Genomic DNA, 20,637 nt, shown 5'->3' with positions numbered 1-20,637 from the left:
CTTAGTGCCCCACTCATATTTGTATTTCAAATGAGGAATTTCTCAAGGGATTAGCATGTTCCACAGAAAAATTTGAATTACAATGCATTAGTTAATTCATACAACACTAACATTTTAGCTTATTCTTCAAGGTCTTATTCAGATCTTATGAAGACCTCCCTGATTATATATCTGAGGTTGATATTTTCTTCATTTTCATTTCCAGTGGTCTCAAGATGAATGGAATAATCAATGAAATATCACCATGACATATAATTTTTTTTTATTTTAGCATCCACCTGTATTGTAAAGTTCTTGTGTGTGTGTGTGTGTGTGTGTGTGTGCTCGTGCACGCGCATAAACTATGGTATATACCTTTCCTTTCTATCATTCAAAATGCCAAGTTCTTGATTCAAAATGGATCTTAGCAATTATATGATTGATTAATCCATTTCTTTAGTTTTCATTCTCAGTGAGTTTTTTTTCTGCCATTTTACTATTTAGAAAAAGTTGAATTACTCTGCTGGGCATGATGGCTCACACCCCTAATCCCAGAGGCTCAGGGGGCTGAGGCAGGAGGATCACAAGTTCAAGGCCATCCTCAGCAACTTGACGAGGGGCTAAGCAACTTAGTGAGAACCTATCTCAAAATAAATAATAAAAAGTTCTGGGGATGTGGCTCTGTGGTCAAGTGCCTCTGGGTTCAGTCCCTGGTATTAAAAAAGAAACTTAAATTACCCAGAATTCTGACAATTTCAAATATTATTCTTATAACTCAACTTAATATGATTCTATGTTCTAATTAGTACAGTAAGTATGATACATAATTTTCCACTTATAAAACCATAACTGTTGGAAAACAGTTGTTCTCATACTGATTTTAAAGAGCAAAAAATTAAGGCAATTTATTTTTGATGTTTATTATTAAATTATAGTTGTGTATTTGTGTATATAGTTTAATATATATTTATAACTATAGAGTATAATCTGATGTTATAATATGTGTATATAGGGAAAATTTGATTTCTCCACAGGTGATTATATTTCTAATAATGCAATATAGGTATGTATGTACAAGATATGGTGAAATATAAAAGTATTCATACAGAGTGACTTAATGTTTGAGTGCATTTTTCTATAATTAGATTGATGGAAAAAAGGAAATTACATTTGACAGAGAAAATTTCTAGGCTTATTTGACTGGGCAACAGTTTTTATAATTGCCAACAGACACTGAAACCATCTTGGCAATTAGTGTTTTTTATTTGGAAGCCAAGAAATATGTTTATATTGTTTATATTCTTTTTAATGTAATTGTCCATTTTTTTCCTACTGAGAAATGGAGGTTGTATTATACTTTTTTTTTCTCTCTCTCTCTCTCTCATTTTTCATTTGGGAGCTTCCCTGGAATTGAACATAACTTCCCAAGGCTTTTTTAAACTTGTATAAGTTTAAAGGATTTCCCTTTCTATTCTTTCTAATGCAAAAATGTACAACTTTGTGTTTCAGGATTGATTGTCTCTGTACAAGTTACAGTGAAGTCAACGTAATTATTGATTAGAAATTATTTGCCTCTTACCTATTCTTCACACTTCAAGACAAAAATTAGAATTCTATAATATTTATATTTAATATTACTTATTTTATATCTTACCCATTGGGTATATAGCCAAGCCAATAATTAAAAATCATTATTGTCTTTTGTGTGGAAGATCTCATACTAAATACTGAAAATATGAAGGTAGATAAATTAACTATTCTAAGTCTCAAGAAGCTAATAATTTGGTGGAAGATATAGTATATATACAACTAGCCATTTTGTAATTTTGTGAATATTGCAGTAGATGTCTGAAATGTAGAAATATGGAGGCATACATGTTGGATGCAGAGCAGGCTGAACTGTGTTGTCTGCAGGGCAGGCTGAACAGATGTTGGCTGCAAGATAGCCCACACACTCAAACCCCCCTCTATCTGGTCCTTTATCACCTGTTTGCCTCAAGTCTGAACATTCAACCCTGCTCAAGGCTGAACACTTAACCCCCCCTTGAGCCAACAAGGCAGCTTGCAGACCCAGAGGCCCCATTAGATTTGGGCTATAAAAACTCCCTCCTGCCAGGGCCCCCTCTCTCTTGCTATCTCTCTTGCTTTCTCTGTCTCTCTCCTGCTTGTGCTTCCTCTCTCTCTCTCTCTCTCTCTCTCTCTCCCCTCCTTTCTTTTCTCTTTGTTGCACTGCTGCAATAAAGATCTTTTGGTTGCTCCGAGTGTTGTGGTCACTTTCCTTTCAATACCTGATTAGTTTGGAGAAAAAGGGGAGTTTTATAGAAAATTATAGGGTTAGAGGACTGGGATGTATAAGTGGATCTTCCAAGAATGAGTTTTGGGGTACCATTTCTACATTTGCTAAGATTTGGCTCCCTTTTCTTCAGTTCCTCATTATACCCCACTGTGGCTTTTATTCTGCTATACGGAAATAAATGTGTATGTTTTTCTTCTTACTATGCTGTACATTCCTGGAAAATAACTGTGTTATTTTTGAAACCCTGACACTTAACACAGTGCTCAGTGCATAACTGATGTCCAATAAATGTCTTCTGAACTGAATAATGACAACTAAAAAAACCCCTAAGTGTTTGGGAATTAAAGTAGTTTTGTGTTGCAGAGTGTGAGAGGCAGAGAGTAGAATGAAGTGGCTGAGGTAAGGGTAGAAAATAGCTTTCCATCAAATTGTGAACAGCTCAATTAACTAGGCCAGAATGCTAGAATGCATTCTTGATGGACAAGGATATCATACATATATAATAACTCTATTTATATAATATAATAACTCTACTTATATAATATATAATTTCCATTATATAAATATTATTATGTATTTATATTATATAACATATATCATCATACTTATATGATAAATAAACAATAAGCATAATATCTATACAATAGTATTTATAGCATTGGACACATTTTCTTGCACATCATAGGTGTTCAGTAAAACAAAGAAGAAATAAATCAAAGCACCAGATGAGACCAAACACTTTAAAGAACTTTGAAGACTATATTGTTGTTGAGTTATCAAGGATCATTGGCAGTAAGCAATGAGTACACTCTTCCCTAGATAATGAAAGAGGAAACAGTCTTTTGATCAATTGCTTCACACCCAGCTGAACCTATTTCTATTCCAAAGCCACATAACTGTAAGAAAACTTTAAATATGGAAATATTTATTTTTTTTGTATGTGGTAAATTTTGGTACCTCTACTCATAAAAACTTATTAAATGAGATGAACCACATATTTTAACACCAGATATTTTTTAAAATAAAGTTTTACATATGTTTTAACATCAAGTATAGATCAGTTGAATTGCTTAACTTTGACCTTAGCCAAACTATGATGAGCCACTTGTTTTACTACTGTTACAGCCCTGTAGTGTGAACTGATTTATGCAGAACTATAACTGAATTATTGTAATATAGAGTTGATGCAGTACTATGTTGGCAATTGTTTAACAACTGGCTTTCTAGAAAGAAGGAGGAGGAGGAGGAGGAGGAGGAGGAGGAGGAGGAGGAGGAGGAGGAGGAGGAGGAGGAGGGTCTGATTCCTAGCATTTGCTGATTCTGTGATGTAAATACTTCCATCATGGCCCACTCTAAACTACCCATATGAAGTCATTAAAATGCATAGATGGGAAGAGATGCTGCCAATCAGCTTGTCTGAATCTGTAAGAGCCAGCTCAGCACACTGCAAGTTTGATAATAATAACTATACTAATTTAAAAAAATGAACACAGACTTATGTGCCCAGAACTCTTCTTAGTGCTTTACATAGTATATTGCATTTAATTAACACAACCACCTATGAGGTAGGTTCTCCTCTATAATTCCCACTGACTCTGTCTCACAAAAGCTAAATCATTGGCTTATATTATACATTTAGAAAAAGCAGACTATAGATTCAAATTATTTTGATTCCAGACCTTACTCATCCAACTACTATTTTATTTTACATTCTGAATAAAAAAGTCCAACATAATTTTCATGTTCAATACATTTTGTATTTAATGTGAATCTATGTAATTCCTTAAAAACCTGAAGCAAATAATAGCTTTATGAATTTTTAATGTCAATCTTTTTATTGTACAAGCAACTGAAACAAAGTAACCAATTTCAGCAAAACTATATAAAAGCAGAAAACAATCTAAGTAAGCATGAGTTTGTATGATTAAAGAAGATATTTGCCATCTCAAAATATTGAAAAGAATTACTGTAAAAAATTAATTGAATGACTTCACAATTATTTACATTTTCATGAATTCTGATACAATACAAACTCTTTATTTTAATGACAAATATCTTTCAATGATGGAGAAATTTTTTAGAATATCAGATTGATGTTGTAAATAATTGAACATTCTACCTGGCTTTCCAAGCATGCAGAAAATATAATAGTTCATTAGTGGAGGTAAGAGTTAGAGGTGAAAAAGAATGGTCAGCAGATAAAACTGTAGTTTTCCAAAGATACAAGATGGTTGCAAACTTTGAAATCATGGCAGAAGCCTAGGTAAAACCTGTCATTGTCCTTTATGCAGATGATCCAACCTATGCCCAAGACTGAAACTATGCAGGGGCTTTAAATGTTTAAGGAATGACAAAAAATTTATTATTGTAGCAAAGCAAGTTATGTCATGGACATAGTCGTGGAAGCTGAAAAATCAGTTTGGAACTGAACTATGGAGACTACACATATTTCCAATTAAAAAGTTTGTATTTTGTTTTATAAGTGTTGAAAAATCAAAAGAAGTAAGGAAGTAACAAAATGATTAATATTTTATTAAGAAGAAAACTCTTAAAATAGTGTTGGGCAGTTGAAGAGAGACTAGTAAAATGAAGATCAGCTTATTACAGTGTTTACAGAAAGAGGGCTTGAAATAAATGTGAAATATTATGGATAAAGAAGTGGGGATTAATATCAGGGCCCTAGGGATTGGATGTTGGGGAAAACAAGGAAGAGAAAAAGTTAATATCTCTAACTTTTGTTAAAAAAATTTTCTGGGTTAGGAAAGTGGATAGACAATAATGCCTCAAATAAAAATTGAGGAGGAGGTGGAGGAGGTTTATAGTTTAACTCATTTGCATAGACATTGTTTCATTTTAGATGATATTTATGTTACAGATTGCTCTATTGACCGTTTAATTGTACTTGCAGATATACACAGTATCACATTTTCTTAAATATTTTCTCACCCAGTGCTTTTATTGAGTTGATAAAAAGTGTTATTTGTATTTTTCAAGCTGTATTTATTATAAATATTTTTGTAAGTGATGATATTTTCCTCTTTAATCCCCATGTTTGTTTTAAATATTTTTGTTGCTGGTTCTTATTGAGTATTTAAAATATCTTTTATCTCTCAGTCTGAGATAAAACTTTAGGTTTAGCATATTTATTTACCACTTAGATGATTTATTAACAGAAATAAAAAGAAAAACTGCCATATCACATTTCTGGTCCTACCATGAAACTTAAATGATATTAAACCTTTAATAGTTAAAGTTGACTTTTTCAGCTTCATCTTTTTTACAATTTGCTTCATGCTCCCTATACCAGAATGTTTATTTTCTTGGTATTCCATGGTGGAGTAGTTTTCATGTAAATTGTATTTTAATATAATTAAGAAAAGCAGATTTCTGTCCTAGCATGTTTAAACCAAAGCAAAATAAACAGAAGAAACCTAAAAACATTTTTAAGAAACCACAAAATCCATTTGGATCATAAGGCATATTCATAGTAGTGTCATTTTACTTTTTCTCATTAGCTGAATTACTTAGGTGAGGGTATAAAAATGAATAAATTCTTGTCTTAATTCACAGAATTTAGTGAAGAGGCCATATAAATAATTCAATACAATAAGATGTTTAGAAATAAAGTGCTATAGGAACACTGATGAGGATATAAGTGATTCTGCCCAGGGATTAGCGACAACAGAAAGGAGGTACAGATGCTTTTAAAGTGGGGCTAGCTTTTGGGTAGGACCTTTAAGACAGAGGAATTGGCCAGGTGGACAAAGAGAAGGGCACTGAGAACATACTGGGATAGCAAGAAAACAAACATTCTGGTAGGGAACATGGAGAAAATATAGAAAAGATGAAGTTAAAAAATTTAAGGTAGGGACCTCATTGTAAGGATGTGGCATATCATGGAGGTGAAGCATACCAGGGTACTGAGTTAACTTCTTTGTTTTTTTGGTACTGAAGGCTGAATCTAGGAGTGCTTTCCCACTGAGCAGCACTCCCAGTTCTTCTTCTTCTTCTTCTTATTTTTTTTTTTAGACAGGGTCTCAATAAATTTCTGAGACTGGCCTTGGACTCTGAATCCTCCTCCCCAGGCCTCCCAGTTGCTGGGATTGCAGGCCGGTGCTGTTGTGCCTGCCCTGAGTGAACATCTAACTTAACTTTTGTCTCCACCATGGAGTTTATCTCCTGAACTCGCTCATCCTTTTATGCCTTCAAGTCTAACTGTAATAAGACACCAAGCTAGAAGGAATCAATTGGATGCTGCCTGCCCTCAAAGCTCAGTTTACTGTTACAAGCTCAGGTAAGTGGTTTTATAAGAAGGATAGGTAACGTAATATAGGAAAGTGTGTCATTTGAAATGGAACAAATCTCATTTATATCTTGATTAGAATAAATTGAAGACACAACTTTCTGTATTTTTCATTTATAACTGGTCCATTTCAAAGTAGCATTTATAAAAAAGGAAAAGCTGGGCATGGTAGTGTGTACCTGTAATCCCAGTGATTTGGGAGGCTGAGGCAGGAGGATTGCAAGGTCTAGGCCAGACTCAGCAACTTAGTGAGAACCTGTCTCAAAATAAAAATAAAAAGGGATGAGGATGTAGTTTAGTGGCATCCCCAATACAAATAAAATAAAACATTAAAATAATAGGAAAAACACACAAACAGTAGTTCTAATAGGCATTATTTGAAATGGCAGTGGCCATCACAAGAAAAGACTCATTTTTTTGAGACCTTCACTGATCAGAATTTCAGCAAGATAAAAACAAAGGAAAAAATTATGTACTTTTCTGTGTATCTAGTAATGCCTTAGACATCATTGTCAAGCAATTGTTGAATTACGTTTGACACTTTGAGGTTTTATTTGAATTATAGTTCTTGGGTAATGCACAGATGTTAAATAATCCATGATAAAAAGCTAGAAAATAAATGTATCTTTGGTCACACTGGTAAAATGAAGAAATAAATCCCAAGTTACAGATCAATCTAGAACCCATAGAGCTATGACATTTACTTTACAGATTAAAAAAACAAAACAAAACAACAACAACAACAAAAACACCTTGCTCCTATTATATGTCGCTCCTAGTGTTCCCTTTATATATCTACCTGAGCAATGGAAGTTGGTCTGTATGCGTTGATCAGAAGCATAGAACAGATTACATTAGAATAGAATGCAGATTTGCGAAAAATCTGGGGAAAATCTGGGTAATAGAATGTAAGATATAGAGTTCTCAAATAGCACCTTGAGAACTCACTGATGTGTGATGCCTACTTTCACATCCCTATAGTGTGGATGAAGTGCTTACACTGAAGGGCTTCCTAATTTAAGTCAGCACTTCTCTAGAAGGATTTATACACTGAAGCAATATCAAATGCCTAGAATTGGAATCAAAATTCATCTACAAGTATGTATAAGACACGAGGCTGATGAACAGAACCTAGAGTAGTTTGTGGTCATATATTGCTATACACCCCCCCACAGATTCTGGAATCAGGACTCCTGTTGCCCATTATTGCTATTCCTATACATTGTTAGGAAAATAAAATATACTAGTTTTGAAACAACCACCAAGAGGATTGAGATTTTTGATTACTGAGCAGTAATCATATGTTTCTTAATCCCTTTCTTTATGATCACGGAATTTACAAAAATTAGGATTGACTGAAAAATCATAAAGAAAGGATTGTCAGAGCAGAGAAAAAAAAAAAACAACAAGAAATGGCATTTAAAGAATTCATTATTAGGCATGAGTCAGAACTGTGACATTCTGTGTGTTTACCATCTTCTCTAAGCGGAGAAGACCAAACGTCATTTTGCCCAAAATATTTGGGAAGAAAACCCCACAGAGTATGAGAAAACTTTTTTTTTCTTTATAGTCTAGAGCGAAGGAAGACTATCTGGATAATGAATCCCACACATTTCCCCCAGACGCTCAGACGGTTGAGTGCAGGGTCGTCCGTCTGCCCCCCACGGTTTGGCCAAGTGGCCGCGGGAGGACAGCCGCGGACCGGTCAGGTGCTCACAGAGGCGCGGTTCTACTGGACAAGCCCCTGGGAAGCCTCTTCTGAGGAAAACAGAATTTTACAATTTTTTATAAAAAGGTGTTTCCGTTCATGAATTTTAAGAGAGATTCTGGCGTTTCCCAGAGGGACTAGTAAAACACCTAGACCAGCTACAGTGGCGGCCGCAGAAGGAGGCGCTAAAAATAGCCACTATAACGGCCGGGGCCAGCGCTTTGGACTCAGTGAGAGACGAACCGCGCGCGGGGTGCTGGGGGCGGGGCGGGTCCGCGGAGGGGTGATCTGGGGGCGGGTCCGGGGTGGGGCTTCCCCCGGGAATGGCCAGGATCGGGCATGCAGGGGCGTGTCCGGGGTGGAGCTAGGGGCGGGGCCGATTCGCCTCTAGCCTTCTTAGAGGCCGGAGCCGGGCGGGGACCTCGGACAGATCCCTCAGGCGCGCCGTCATGCCCCTCACACACCCCACGCCGCCGCTCTGCGATCTCAGGGAGCCTCCCTCCTCCTTACCTTCTCCGGAGGAACCTGATTCCCAACCGCCTAGTAGCAAGCGGCTCCGTCTGGAGGAGCCTGGCGGAGTCTCTGAGGCGGGGTGGCGGCTGCTTTGGCTGCCTCGCTTGTCTGAGGTAGAGGTCAGGGAGTTGCCGCCCAGACCCCTCGAGGCCTTCCTAATTCCAATGGATGCGATTTTTGGTAACCCCGCAGCCTCGCGCGTGGAGCAGTCGGTCGGCGGGGAGCAGAGAAGCAGTCTGGGAGGCCAGGATAGCAGACCCCCGACGCCTAGCAGTTCGCCGTCCCTCGCCCCACGGAGCGTGCGCGCGGGTCCCAGGGCTCACGGGTGCCGACCCGGGCAGCTGGACAGGGGCGCTTCCAGCGCGCCCTGCAGTGGGGGAGCTCGGGCCGGGGTCGGTCTGTCTCCGCCCGCAGCCTCCACGCGTGGCAGACGTGGAGGCAGACACCGGGACCGAGGGAGGGTGTTTCCAAGGGTTCTGAAAGACACTAGTTACATAAGGCAGGCAGAAACCCCATTTTTAGACGTTACCTTTTACAAGGAAGCTAGATCAACGTTTGGTGAAATTAAGAACAGATGTGAAGTTGACAGTGTTATGCCATCAAATCGAAAAGAAAATAACATTTTGTCATCTATACTAAAAATACCAAAATCTCAAAACCAGCCCAGCTTGGAAATTGCCAAACCCAGCTATTTTAGAGAGAGCATCACAATAAGAATCCCTGAGTTTCCAACGGTTTTAAATAGCAACGTGTCCTTTGTCTATTTAAAGGAAAGAGCAAAGAAAAAGAATGACAAACTTGAGGCATATGTTAGGGATTTCACAAACATTTGCTGGTCCCAAAATAGACCTGATGTTAAGAAGCAAAAGTTACAGGATGATAAAAAAAGTGTAGATGTGGAAAATGATCTTACTGGATATTATGGAAGTAACCCCCAGTCAGTCAGCAACCAAAACAATTTTGAGAGTAAAAAAGACTTGATCAGTTTAAAATACTATCATTACAGTAGTATCAAGTGTGATGTAAGAGACTCTAAAAAGAATTTCACTATAACACTAGAAAAGGCAAGTCGGGAGGAAGCAGTAACAAGCCTGAACAATTATATATCTACCAGGTTGGAGAAATCCCCAAACTGGGACTGTAACATAGGACGTATTTTGAAAAGAAACAGGCAAAGTTGTTGGATTATGAAAAGTTACAAGATCAACTGTGAGAATATGAAAAAACCTAGAGAAATGAATTCGCTACAATTGCTAGTAAAAGATCTTGTAAACAAGAAAGATTATTACAATACAAAAGTCATGAATGTGAGTGAACAGTCAAAGCCTCTGATGATAGGAATGCTGGGTAGCCAAGAAAATTTAATAAGAATTGACTGGTTAAATGGTAAGGGAGAAAATGATAATATACTACAGTTGAAATACTACACTATACAAAATGACTTCGATTTAAGCAAGATTTTTCAAAGTTTCACTACAGAAATTTTTAATTTCCTCAATAACATTTCAGGAAATAAAAAAGATAATAATATTTTGGCCTGGTATAAAATTTTGAAAGGCAAAAAGCAAATTGGTATTCAAAATATAACAACCAGAAATATGAATGTCAACATAAAGAATGACAAATATTTACAAACCCATGTTTTAGAACATTTAAATGTCATTTTGAAAATTAACAGAGCTTCTTTGTTCAGTAACTTTGATTCTTTAATAAGAATTGAAAATGATTCTGAATTGAAAGAAGGATGTATTTTCAAATGGATAGTGTGTTTAAACCATCCAAAAAATATTACAATGGAAAATTCTATTGTATATCTAATATGGATTTTAACTTTTTCAAGACTCTTAGAAAATAATATGAGACCTTTGTTAAAGAAAAGAAAGCTGTTTAAAACCAAACAACTTCTTGAAGGATCTAAGAAAGAAAACATGGATTCCTTCAGGACAACTTTTGAAACACATGAAAAAATGGAATTTGATGACATGGAAGAAATTTCTTTGACAAAGGAATCTAGTTACAAGAATATGAATTGTCCTGAACAACTCATGAATGTAGAAAATTGGGCTCACTGTAGTCTTAATACTGTTAAAACACACCTGAAGTCTGGTCCTCAATTTATACAGAATAGCCATGCATGTAATAATAAAAAATATTATGAAATAAAAACATATAACAAAGATTTAGATACTGAAAGAAAGCAGGAACACCATAAGATTAGTAAATTCAATTCTAAATGCATATTTGAAGATTTCTTTAATGTTAGGCAACAGGCCATATTGGCAAGCCAAAATTCATTACATAGGGAAAAGGTCAATACCACATGTACAATTCAAGTGCCAAATTCTAAGAACTTGCTAAGTGAAAACAAAGAAAAAAAATATGACTTTGTTTTGAAGAAAGAAGTAAAAGTCACAACACAAAGTTTAACAGATATCTGCCAACTTCACAACAATAATCCAATAGGAAAGGACGATAGTTTTTCCCCAATGCATGGCAGGCTTTCTGTGCAGTCAGGGTCATTAATGAGAAAGAAAGCACATGTGGAAGAAACTCAGTCTGTTAATCAAAATAATGTAAGGGACAGAAATGAATATGAGAGTATTTTGCAAGAAAGTGAGTTAGCTAATTCAAAGTTTTCTCATCCAAAGAATGACTCTGCATTATATGTTAATCTTCAGTTTGAAGCTAATTCAAGTGAAGAAAACAATGAATGTTTTCAGGATTTAAATGCTAGATGTTTATCATCAGAAGCTCTGACAATAGAAATAGATTTTGAGATGAAGAGTAAATTTGATTTAGTACTTAAAGAACTTCATATGTTTCATGAAATTAGTAAGGAAAATGAAATTCCAAGCACTGTGGAAACAACTAATGGGCAAAAAAATTACTTTGGAAAAAGTAATGATATTGAGGAGGAAGAAATAGAGACAGAAAAAGATTTGAAAATGATTGTAGCCCACAAAACCCGCACATCTTTGCCCTGTGAAAAGGTAGCAGGTCTTAGTATGCATAAAACTCACCAAGGTTTATTTAAATGGAAAACAATACCCAATAATGGAGAACAGGAAGTTCCTAAAGAGCATTGCTATAGAACATCAAAGGAACAATTACTCTATTCTACTTCCAAGGAAGGTATGTTCTTTTCCATGATAAGACAATTTCTGCTTTTTCCCCGTGGGATAAATTTATAATTTTGTCAGAAAAGAAGACAGAGATGAAATTGAAGGCAAATGTTTATTGATGTGTACACTATTGTTCAATAAAGGTCTATTTGAATGTTGATTAATATACTGAAGTTGAAGGAAAAAGTAATTACTTTTTAAAAAGGAGTTCTGAACAGTCTTACTTAATTTCTCTAAAAATTAAAAGCTAACTGAGGGAAGAATTTCTGAGAAAATAATGTGTTTTATAATGTTAACATTTTTGAAATAAAAGTCACTTTATGCTGTAACATATCAATCTTTTACTTCCAGATGGTAAAAAACCTTTACCTAAAAGACCTGCTGTTTTTCCTGATGAATGTAAGGAAGAAAAATTTAATTATCTACTGAGGGAAGGTAATAACTTTAGTTATGTTCTAGAACTTTCAAGATGATCATCACATTCTTATATTTTTAGCATTACAAAAATATACAAAGGTTGTAAAGTGTGATCAAAGGTAATACAATGTATCTTCATATCTAGTTAACTGAGTTAGCAACAGATATACCTCTGTGAAATGTTTTGAACTTCTTTAAAAATGATGTAGTGTGGTGTTAAATAAAAACTTTAAAATCAGAGCTCTGCATAGAATGTATAACCGATGGAATGCATTTGAGCTCTATATTGACAGTAATCTCTTTTACAAACCAAACATAACCACTAACAATATGGCAATGTTGTTTAACTTCTAATTGAAAAAATAACATGCTTAACGTTACTTCGTGAAGTTGGTTTTAAAACCTATTTCATTTTGTTGTTGTTAAATCAGACTGCCTGACTGGAATGCTGATTTTATTTAGTTGTTATTTTATATTGGGCAAGTTACTCAACTTTTCGGTGCTTTATGTTTCCACATTTTAAAACTGGATAGGGAATTAAGTAAATTATTGCATTTAGAGTGCCTGTAACATAAATAAAAAGTGTTCAGTTAATGCCTGGCATATGTTGCTACTATTATGAATAGTAGTAAGTAAAGAGTTTTAAAACATATTGGTAATTTTTACTTTTTAATGTAACTTTTATTGTCTTATGTTTTAGGTAGTCATTTTTCACATGGCATTTCAAGAGTACATCCACTTAAGACATGCAACCGACCAATCAGGATTGGCTTGTCAAGAAAAGCTAGGATTAAACAACTTCATCCCTACCTGAAATAAATGTGTTATGAAAAAATATAATAAGATTTTGGAATTTCATATTTAAAATAATTTCAAAATATCTGGAAATGTTTTCTTTCCTTCTTTGGATAAATGCTTTCTTTCAGCTTGGAGATTTTAGGCTTTCTTGATTTTAAAATGTGACAGTTATTTTGTGTGTGAATTATTACCTTTACAAGTTTGAAGCATTTTATTGATATTTTCATAATATAAGCATTAAAGTATTTCATGATCCTATAAAACATGAGGACTTATTTTTATGATATATGGATTAATCCTTTGTAGAGAAGATCCATAGTCTTTTAGGTTTCTCAAAAGATTCATGGTTTATAAAAAGATAATGAGCTTCCATTCTAATCCACTCATTCTCCCATTTTTCAGGTGAAAGAATAGAGGTGCTAAGAGAATGAATGAGCTTTTTAAAGCTGCAGAATTATTATTAAAATTTGGGTGGAGTTCTCTCCTTCTACTTTCTTCAGCATTTGCTTTCTTTTTTCTTTCTTTCTTTTTTTAATTTTAGTTGTAGATGGACACAATATCTTTATTTTATTTTTATGTGGTGCTGAGGATCAAACCCAGGGCCTTGCACCTGCTAAGTGAGTGCTGTACACCTGAGCCACAACACCAGCACTTTTTTTTCTTTTTGTGATACTTGGGGTTGAATCCAGGGTCTCACACATGCTAGGCAAGTGTTCCACCACTGAACTATCTCCCTAGCCCTTAGCATTGCTTTGTAATCCTTATTTCTTTCTCCAGAGTCTATCTTTGGCTTCAGAGTAGAGTTATGATCATGTAGTTAACACTTGTTAATTTATTCATCCAGAGAACAAATACACCTCAATGCTCCTATTATTATTATAAGCTCAGTGATAGAACAGGGAAGAAGATATATCTGAGACCTTGCCGTTCAGAACTTCCAATATTTGATATTAGGAGAGAAATATAGTTTACTCATAATTTTAAGATAATCATCAATAGGAAAAAAATCTCTTTATAAACACAGGACAGACAACAATAAAATTGACCACTTGGCAAAGAGTAAAGAAGCACCAAGAAAGAATAAGAACAGCATAGGATGACAGAAGTAAGATAAACATATCAATTCATAAAGTAAATATGATTAGATTGTTATTATTATAAGCCAAGTACTCACTAAAAAACACCTAAAATTTGGTTTCATTAATTTACATCTTCCGCCATACATTTTCCAAGTTCAGTATTCTGCTCTAAGTCCTCCTGTCCCAAAGAATGTATCACCTCACACTATAGTTTACATCTTTGTGGAATACAGGCTCCTTGAAGGCAGGATTCCTTTGTGTCTTTGTTAACATAGCTCATGTGCTTAGAACAATACCTGCCTCTTAGTAAATATTTATAAGCTATTGAGTGTGTGGGAGACTCCCCCTTCTCCTGAGAAGATCAGGAATCCCTTACCCCTCCCCCTCCTCTTCAAAGGGCACCAAGCTGAAGAGTGCCAAATTCAAAAGTTTTCTCAACCAATCCCCACAGGACACAGGGTTCCTTCATCTTTCCTGAGTCACCCTGCCAATCAGCACCCGCCTTGTTGCCTCTGCAACCCTTCTTAAGCCCAAGCTTGCAAGCTCTTGTTCTCTGCCCTCTTCCTCTCTGCTCTCTGCCCTCTTCCTCTCTGCCTTCCTCCTCTCTTCCTCTTCTTTCTCTCCTCTCTCTACTCTTTGCCTCTCCTCTCTCTACTCTCTGCCTCTCCTTTTCTTCCTCTTCGGGAAGCCCCCCAATAAAATCTCTTGGTTGAATCTCCATCTCAGGTGAGTCACTTGCCTTTCATTGAGTATTAATAAATAAATTTCTACAATTGTCTCATAACAGCTATATATTTCTGAATTCCATTTCCCTTTTATTTTTAATTAATAGATAAAATTATATGTTGATATATTAAATTCTATCCATTTTCATTTATGTGTGCACCGTGTTTTGAAGTTTACAGATACATTGTAGGATAATTATATCTAGCTAAATAACATACACATCTTATATAGTTACTATTTTTGTGTTGAGAACATTCAGTGTCCACTTTTAGAATTCTTAATTGTTTTATAATCTTGGGTAACTCTCTCTCTCTCTCTCTCTCTCTCTCTCTCTCTCTATATATATATATATATATATATATATGGCTGATATAGGATAATTGTGAGAATTTAAAGGGATAATACATATTATATACTTGAAACAGCTTTGATAAATGGTAAATACTCAGTAGTTGGTAACTATTTAGAATGTTTGCCTTCTTCTTGAAAAAAAATTTTCTGGATCCTGCATTAGACTGTTTCCAGGACTATGTTGTTTCTTTTAATTTTCTGAAAATTTTTCTTTCTTCCTTTTTTTTTTTCTACAGAGCTCCTCCTTTTCTGCCTCCATCTTTTAATTATTGTTAAGTTCCATATTGGATTTTTTTTTCTTTATCTCTGTACAAGGTAAATATTCTCCTTTATCTTTATACAAATAAATCTTGGTCCTTTTCCCTATTTTCTATTGCTGTGCATGAATATTGAATTCTGTTCTTGATTCTGCTTCCCCAAGGCAGGTTTATTGCTTCCAGTGTTCTTCCTTGTCCCTAGAAGGGCTTTTGTGGATACTTTAATCTCTTCACTAATAAATGCCATATTCACTGATAACCATCTCTGGTTCTTTCCTACTTTGAAGTGATTATGTGATAAGTTTAAATTCTGAGCACACACTGCACTGTTTACATTGGTTTTTCCAGGCCACTGCCCGTCACTGCTTTGAAAGAGAGCTTTTTTCATAGGCATCACATATCCCCAAAGGAAAACTTCTGCTGGTGTCATTGCTCCAGCACTCCTTCCCCTGCTGCCACCAATCAAAGACACATTTATAATATCTGCACATATATCCTATCCCCCTCCTGCCTAGTTTTGAGAGTTCTTCCTCTGGAATCAGAAAATTGGGAGGTAGAAGGAAGGTAACATTTTAGTTCTTTTGTTTTTGAAGTTCTTGGTCAAATTGGAAAAGCTGCATGGGAGCTGTGGCAGAAGACACTTAAAATTGAAACCCCTCACTTGTTCTTTTTATCATTGTTCTTAATATGTAAAAGTTGAATGCTTTCAGATCAGAAGAATAATATTCATAGGATAAAAAGCCACATCAAAAAACACTTGCTTTTATTCAGCCTTAGAATAAATCTGTTTTACTTGAGTTTAAAGTAACAAGCTTTTGCATGCATAACTATGAGTGTGAGAAGAAGAGACCGGACACTAAATCAACTTGCAAAAGTTATGTTGATAGTGCTTTAAGTATTCAAACCTTTGAATTAATATTCATTTAGTTTTTACTTGGTTAGAAAAGTGAAAAATAAAATATGCAAAGTAGTTGATCTTTAGTTCTAAATTACTGAATAAATGATCTTTATAAAGTCAGCCATCATCGTGAAAAATCTAATTCAGACATATACTCTTATAGGCATAATAGTTTGTGACAGTTTATATTACTCAAAGTAAGTTTTTGGACTAAGGGGAATAAAACAAAGATTTCAGAAAAGTAATAAATTATATTTCCTTACCTTATTGGAAAACAAATAATTATTTGAAGTTATCCTTGTTAGATATGCTAATTTAATATATACATTTTAAAACACAGAAATGTGCTATGACTGAAAATTTATAAGAAATAGTTGCTAAAGTATTTCACCTATCCAGTCTATGGGCAAAAGAATAAAGTTATGATATAAAAGTCTCTGTTTTTATACTTTGGTATGTTTTTTAATTGGGGACCCATTTAATTTAAGAAAAGGAGTCTTTTTGACCTCTGTCCTGAACTTGAAGCTGTCAGCTATTCACTCCACTGTCTCTACTGCCATTTCCACTACACCTCTCAAACTCTTTGCCATAGCATTTCTCATTTTAGTGAATAGTAACTTCATTTTTTCAATCACTTAGGGCACAAATCTTGGTGTTCTCCTGACACTCCTTTTTTTCTCATAACCCATAGCTAGCCCCTCAGCAAATCCTGCTTGTTTTAGCTTCTCTTGTCTGGATTACTGCAATCAGATCCTAATTGGTTTCCCTGCTTTGATCCTTGCTGTACTTCAGTCTATTCTGAACACAGTATGGAGAATGGTTCTCTTTAAAATACAAGTCATGACATCACAACTCAGCTCAGTTCAACTCAACCTTCCAAAGCTTCCTTTCTCACTTTGACTGAGAGCCAGAATTCTTACTTTGATGTGTAAGACTTATATAATGATCTGACCCTCTATTACCTTCCAAACTCCTTTCTACTATTTTTCTCTAGTCTGTGCTCTGAAGTCATACTGGCCTGGCTGCTTCTTGGGCAACTTACACATGTTCGTGCCTCAGTACACTTGCCTCCTTTTTCTTTACATTTGCCTTCTTTTCCTGGAATTATTCTTCCCAAGTTAGCTTACAGCTTGCCCTGGACCCTCTTCCTAAGAACTTGATTCAGATATTACTTTTACCTTTACAGTGTGGCCTTAAATACCTGCTAACATTCATATGTACATTTCGTGCTTTTAGTTTCACCTCCTTAATACTTAGTTTAGTAATACCATATATATTACTTATTTATCTGGGTGATTGTTAGTCCTCCCCACTGGGTTTAAACTCAGAAGGCAAAGGTCTTAACTGCAAACGTTTTTATTGCTGTATCCCCTTCTAAAATAAATAAATTAATTAAAAATTATAAAAGTAACTTTAAAAAAGTTAATGCATGTTTTTAAAAAATATTATTTTGAATAATATTAGGTTCAAGAAAAAATTGAACAGAAATGTTTCCTTACCTTTCTCTATTTGTACTGGTGTGGTACTTAAGCTACAGTTGTGAATCAATTGATATATTTTTTATTATTAACTAAAGTTCATAGCTATATTAGGGGTCATTCTTTGTGTTGTAAAGTTCTATGGGTTTTGGCAAAACATAATTTTACAAATCATTATAACAATTTAGCTGGCTTAAAAATCCGTTCTGCTACAGGTATTCAATCCTCTGCACCCCACCTCACCCCACCCCTTACCACCTCTGGCAATCACTGATCTTTTTTCTTGTCTGTTATAGAAAATCATAAAGTTGGAAGTTTTTATTTAGTCTTTGTGGACTACCTCAAACCTTGAGGTAGGTTCCTTTCATGCTAACTTTTCTAGTGATGGATTTAATTTAGTAGAAGTCACAGAGACAAACCCACATAAATACAGTTATCTCATACTAGACAAAGGTGCCAAAAATATATATTGGAGAAAAGATAGCCTCTTCAACAAATGACGCGGGGAAAACTGGAAAGCCATATCCATAAAAATGAAATCAAATCCCTATCTCTCATCATGCACAGAACTCAACTCAAAGTAGATCAAGGACCTAGAAATTAGACCAGAGATTCTACGCTTAATAGAAGAAAAAGTAGGCCCAAATCTCATCACATCAGATTAGGCCCTGATTTCCTTAACAAGACTCCTAAATATCAAGAAATAAAATCAAGAATCAATAAGTGGATTGGATTCAAACTAAAAAGCTTCTTCTCAGCAAAAGGTACAAAGAATGAGGTGAAGAGAGAGCCTATGGAAGGGGAGCAATTTTTTTACCACACACACATCAGCTAGAGCATTAATCTCCAGTATATATAAAGTACATAAAAAACTTAACGCCAAAAAAACAAACAACCCAATCAATAAGTGGGCTGAGGAACTGAACAGACACTTCTCAGAAGAAGATATACAATCGATCAACAAATATATGAAAAAGTGTTCATTTAGTAATTAGAGAAATGCAAATCAAAACTACTCTAAGATTTCTTCTCATTCCAGTCAGAGTGGCAGTTATCAAGAATACAAACAATAATAAGTGTTGGCAAGGGTGTGAGGAAAAAGGCACACTCATACATTGCTGATGGGACTGCAAATTGGTTCAAGCACTATGAAAAGTTGTATGGAGATTCCTTAGAACACTTGGAATGGAACTACCATTTGACCCAGCTATCCCACTCCTTGATCTATGCCCAAAGGACTTAAAAACAGCGTACTACAGTGACACAGCACAATTCATAATAGCCAAACTGTGGAACCAACCTATATGCCTTTTTATAGATGAATGGCTAAAGAAGCTGTGGTATACAATGGAATATTACTCAGCATTAAAAGAGAATAAAATTATGGCATTTGTAGGTAAATGGATGGAGTTGGAGAATATTATGCTAAGTGAAATAAGCCAGTCTCAAAAAAACAAAGGCTCAAAGTTTTCTCTGATAAGTGGATGCTAATCCACACTGGAGGGGACATGGGACAAGTGGAGGAATTTTGGATTGGGTAAAGGGGAGGGGGCATAGGGGTAGAAAATGTGGTGGAATGTGACAGACATCATTATACTAGGAACATGTATAATTATGTGAATGGTGTGACCCTACTTCACGTACAGAGAAGTGAAAAATTTTGTGTTCCATTTGTGTACAATGAACAAAGAGCATTATGCTGTCATGTATAACTAATTAGAATAAATAAAAAATACTGCAATTCTATTTTCAGATCTACATGTTCAATAAAATGAAAACAAGAACCACAACAAAAGAAAAAAAACAGATGATACTCTTAATGTTAATGTTGACAAATTATTGCTATTTTTATAAAAATTGCTAATTAATGAAAATGTGAGTAGACTATATAACAACTAAATAAAGTGAATGCTATGCACAACTCTATACATATAAAAAAAGAAGTCTTTTGTCTCAGTTATTTTAGGCATTAGCCTTCTATCATTAAAGTGTCTTTTAGAGGAAAACACAAAGTTCATTTTAAATTTTTCTGTGTCCCCTGATTAAATTCTGAAAGTTTTTCTCAAGGATTTTCCTTTAAGAGATTCTGAGCTTTAAGGAAACAACATTGTCAACATTGACAAAAGCTTCCATGTAAGCTGAGACATTTCAAAGCACTTTAAGCCTTGATAAAATGACTCCAAATGAGGCTTTGTCTTCTATTTTTTTTAAAAGCAGAAGCTGCATTTAGGAGTTAAAATGAACCATAGACTAAAATGATCAATATTAAGATGATGCTGTAAAAGTCTGTGCTAGACTTGAACAATTCTGGAAAATGGAAATCCAAAGTGCTAACCAATATAAGGGGATATTTAATGTGTTGCTGTTATGATGTCTTGGATAATGAATGCCCTGTGATGTGCTGCATGAACATCAGAATACCATTAGTAATTACAATTTTGTGACTGTAGAAATGTTAATAATACCATCAAGGTATTTACTTAAACTCAGTAAATGTTTGGTAGTTTTCCAGGTACTATGTAGTATATGCATGTAGGTATTGTGGTCCCTGCTTTTAGAGAGTGTGCAACTTTAATTGACAAAATAGAGGAAGCAAAAATCCATAAAAGAATATAAGAATCTTAAGCTTTCATTTTGACTTTCTCCATATGACCTTGAATATGTCCAGTAGCCTCATTTGACTTTCAAATATTTCCTCATTTAGTCTATTGC

The 20,637-nt window shown here is 35.0% G+C and overlaps 1 protein-coding gene across 1 annotated transcript; it reads left to right on the top strand.

Annotated features, from left to right (window-relative positions):
- Positions 1-8,735: 8,735 nt before the first annotated feature.
- On the top strand, positions 8,736-13,157 carry Rad51ap2 (RAD51 associated protein 2). Its single transcript, XM_027937751.2, has 3 exons — positions 8,736-11,931; positions 12,273-12,356; positions 13,039-13,157. The coding sequence occupies exons 1-3, from the start codon at positions 8,736-8,738 to the stop codon at positions 13,155-13,157; spliced, it is 3,399 nt and encodes a 1,132-aa protein (XP_027793552.2).
- The last annotated feature ends 7,480 nt before the right edge of the window (positions 13,158-20,637 follow it).

Source organism: Marmota flaviventris, chromosome 14 (assembly GCF_047511675.1).
Source record: "Marmota flaviventris isolate mMarFla1 chromosome 14, mMarFla1.hap1, whole genome shotgun sequence".
NCBI lineage: Eukaryota > Metazoa > Chordata > Mammalia > Rodentia > Sciuridae > Marmota > Marmota flaviventris.
This window is presented reverse-complemented; position numbering and strand designations above follow the sequence as displayed.

Bases quoted from the DNA above. Each gene is read 5' to 3' on its own strand.
- Rad51ap2 (XM_027937751.2), top strand. From the start codon at position 8,736: ATGCCCCTCACACACCCCACGCCGCCGCTCTGCGATCTCAGGGAGCCT. The intron at 11,932-12,272 runs GTATGTTCTTTT...TTTTACTTCCAG, and splicing joins CTATTCTACTTCCAAGGAAG to ATGGTAAAAAACCTTTACCT. The intron at 12,357-13,038 runs GTAATAACTTTA...CTTATGTTTTAG, and splicing joins TAATTATCTACTGAGGGAAG to GTAGTCATTTTTCACATGGC.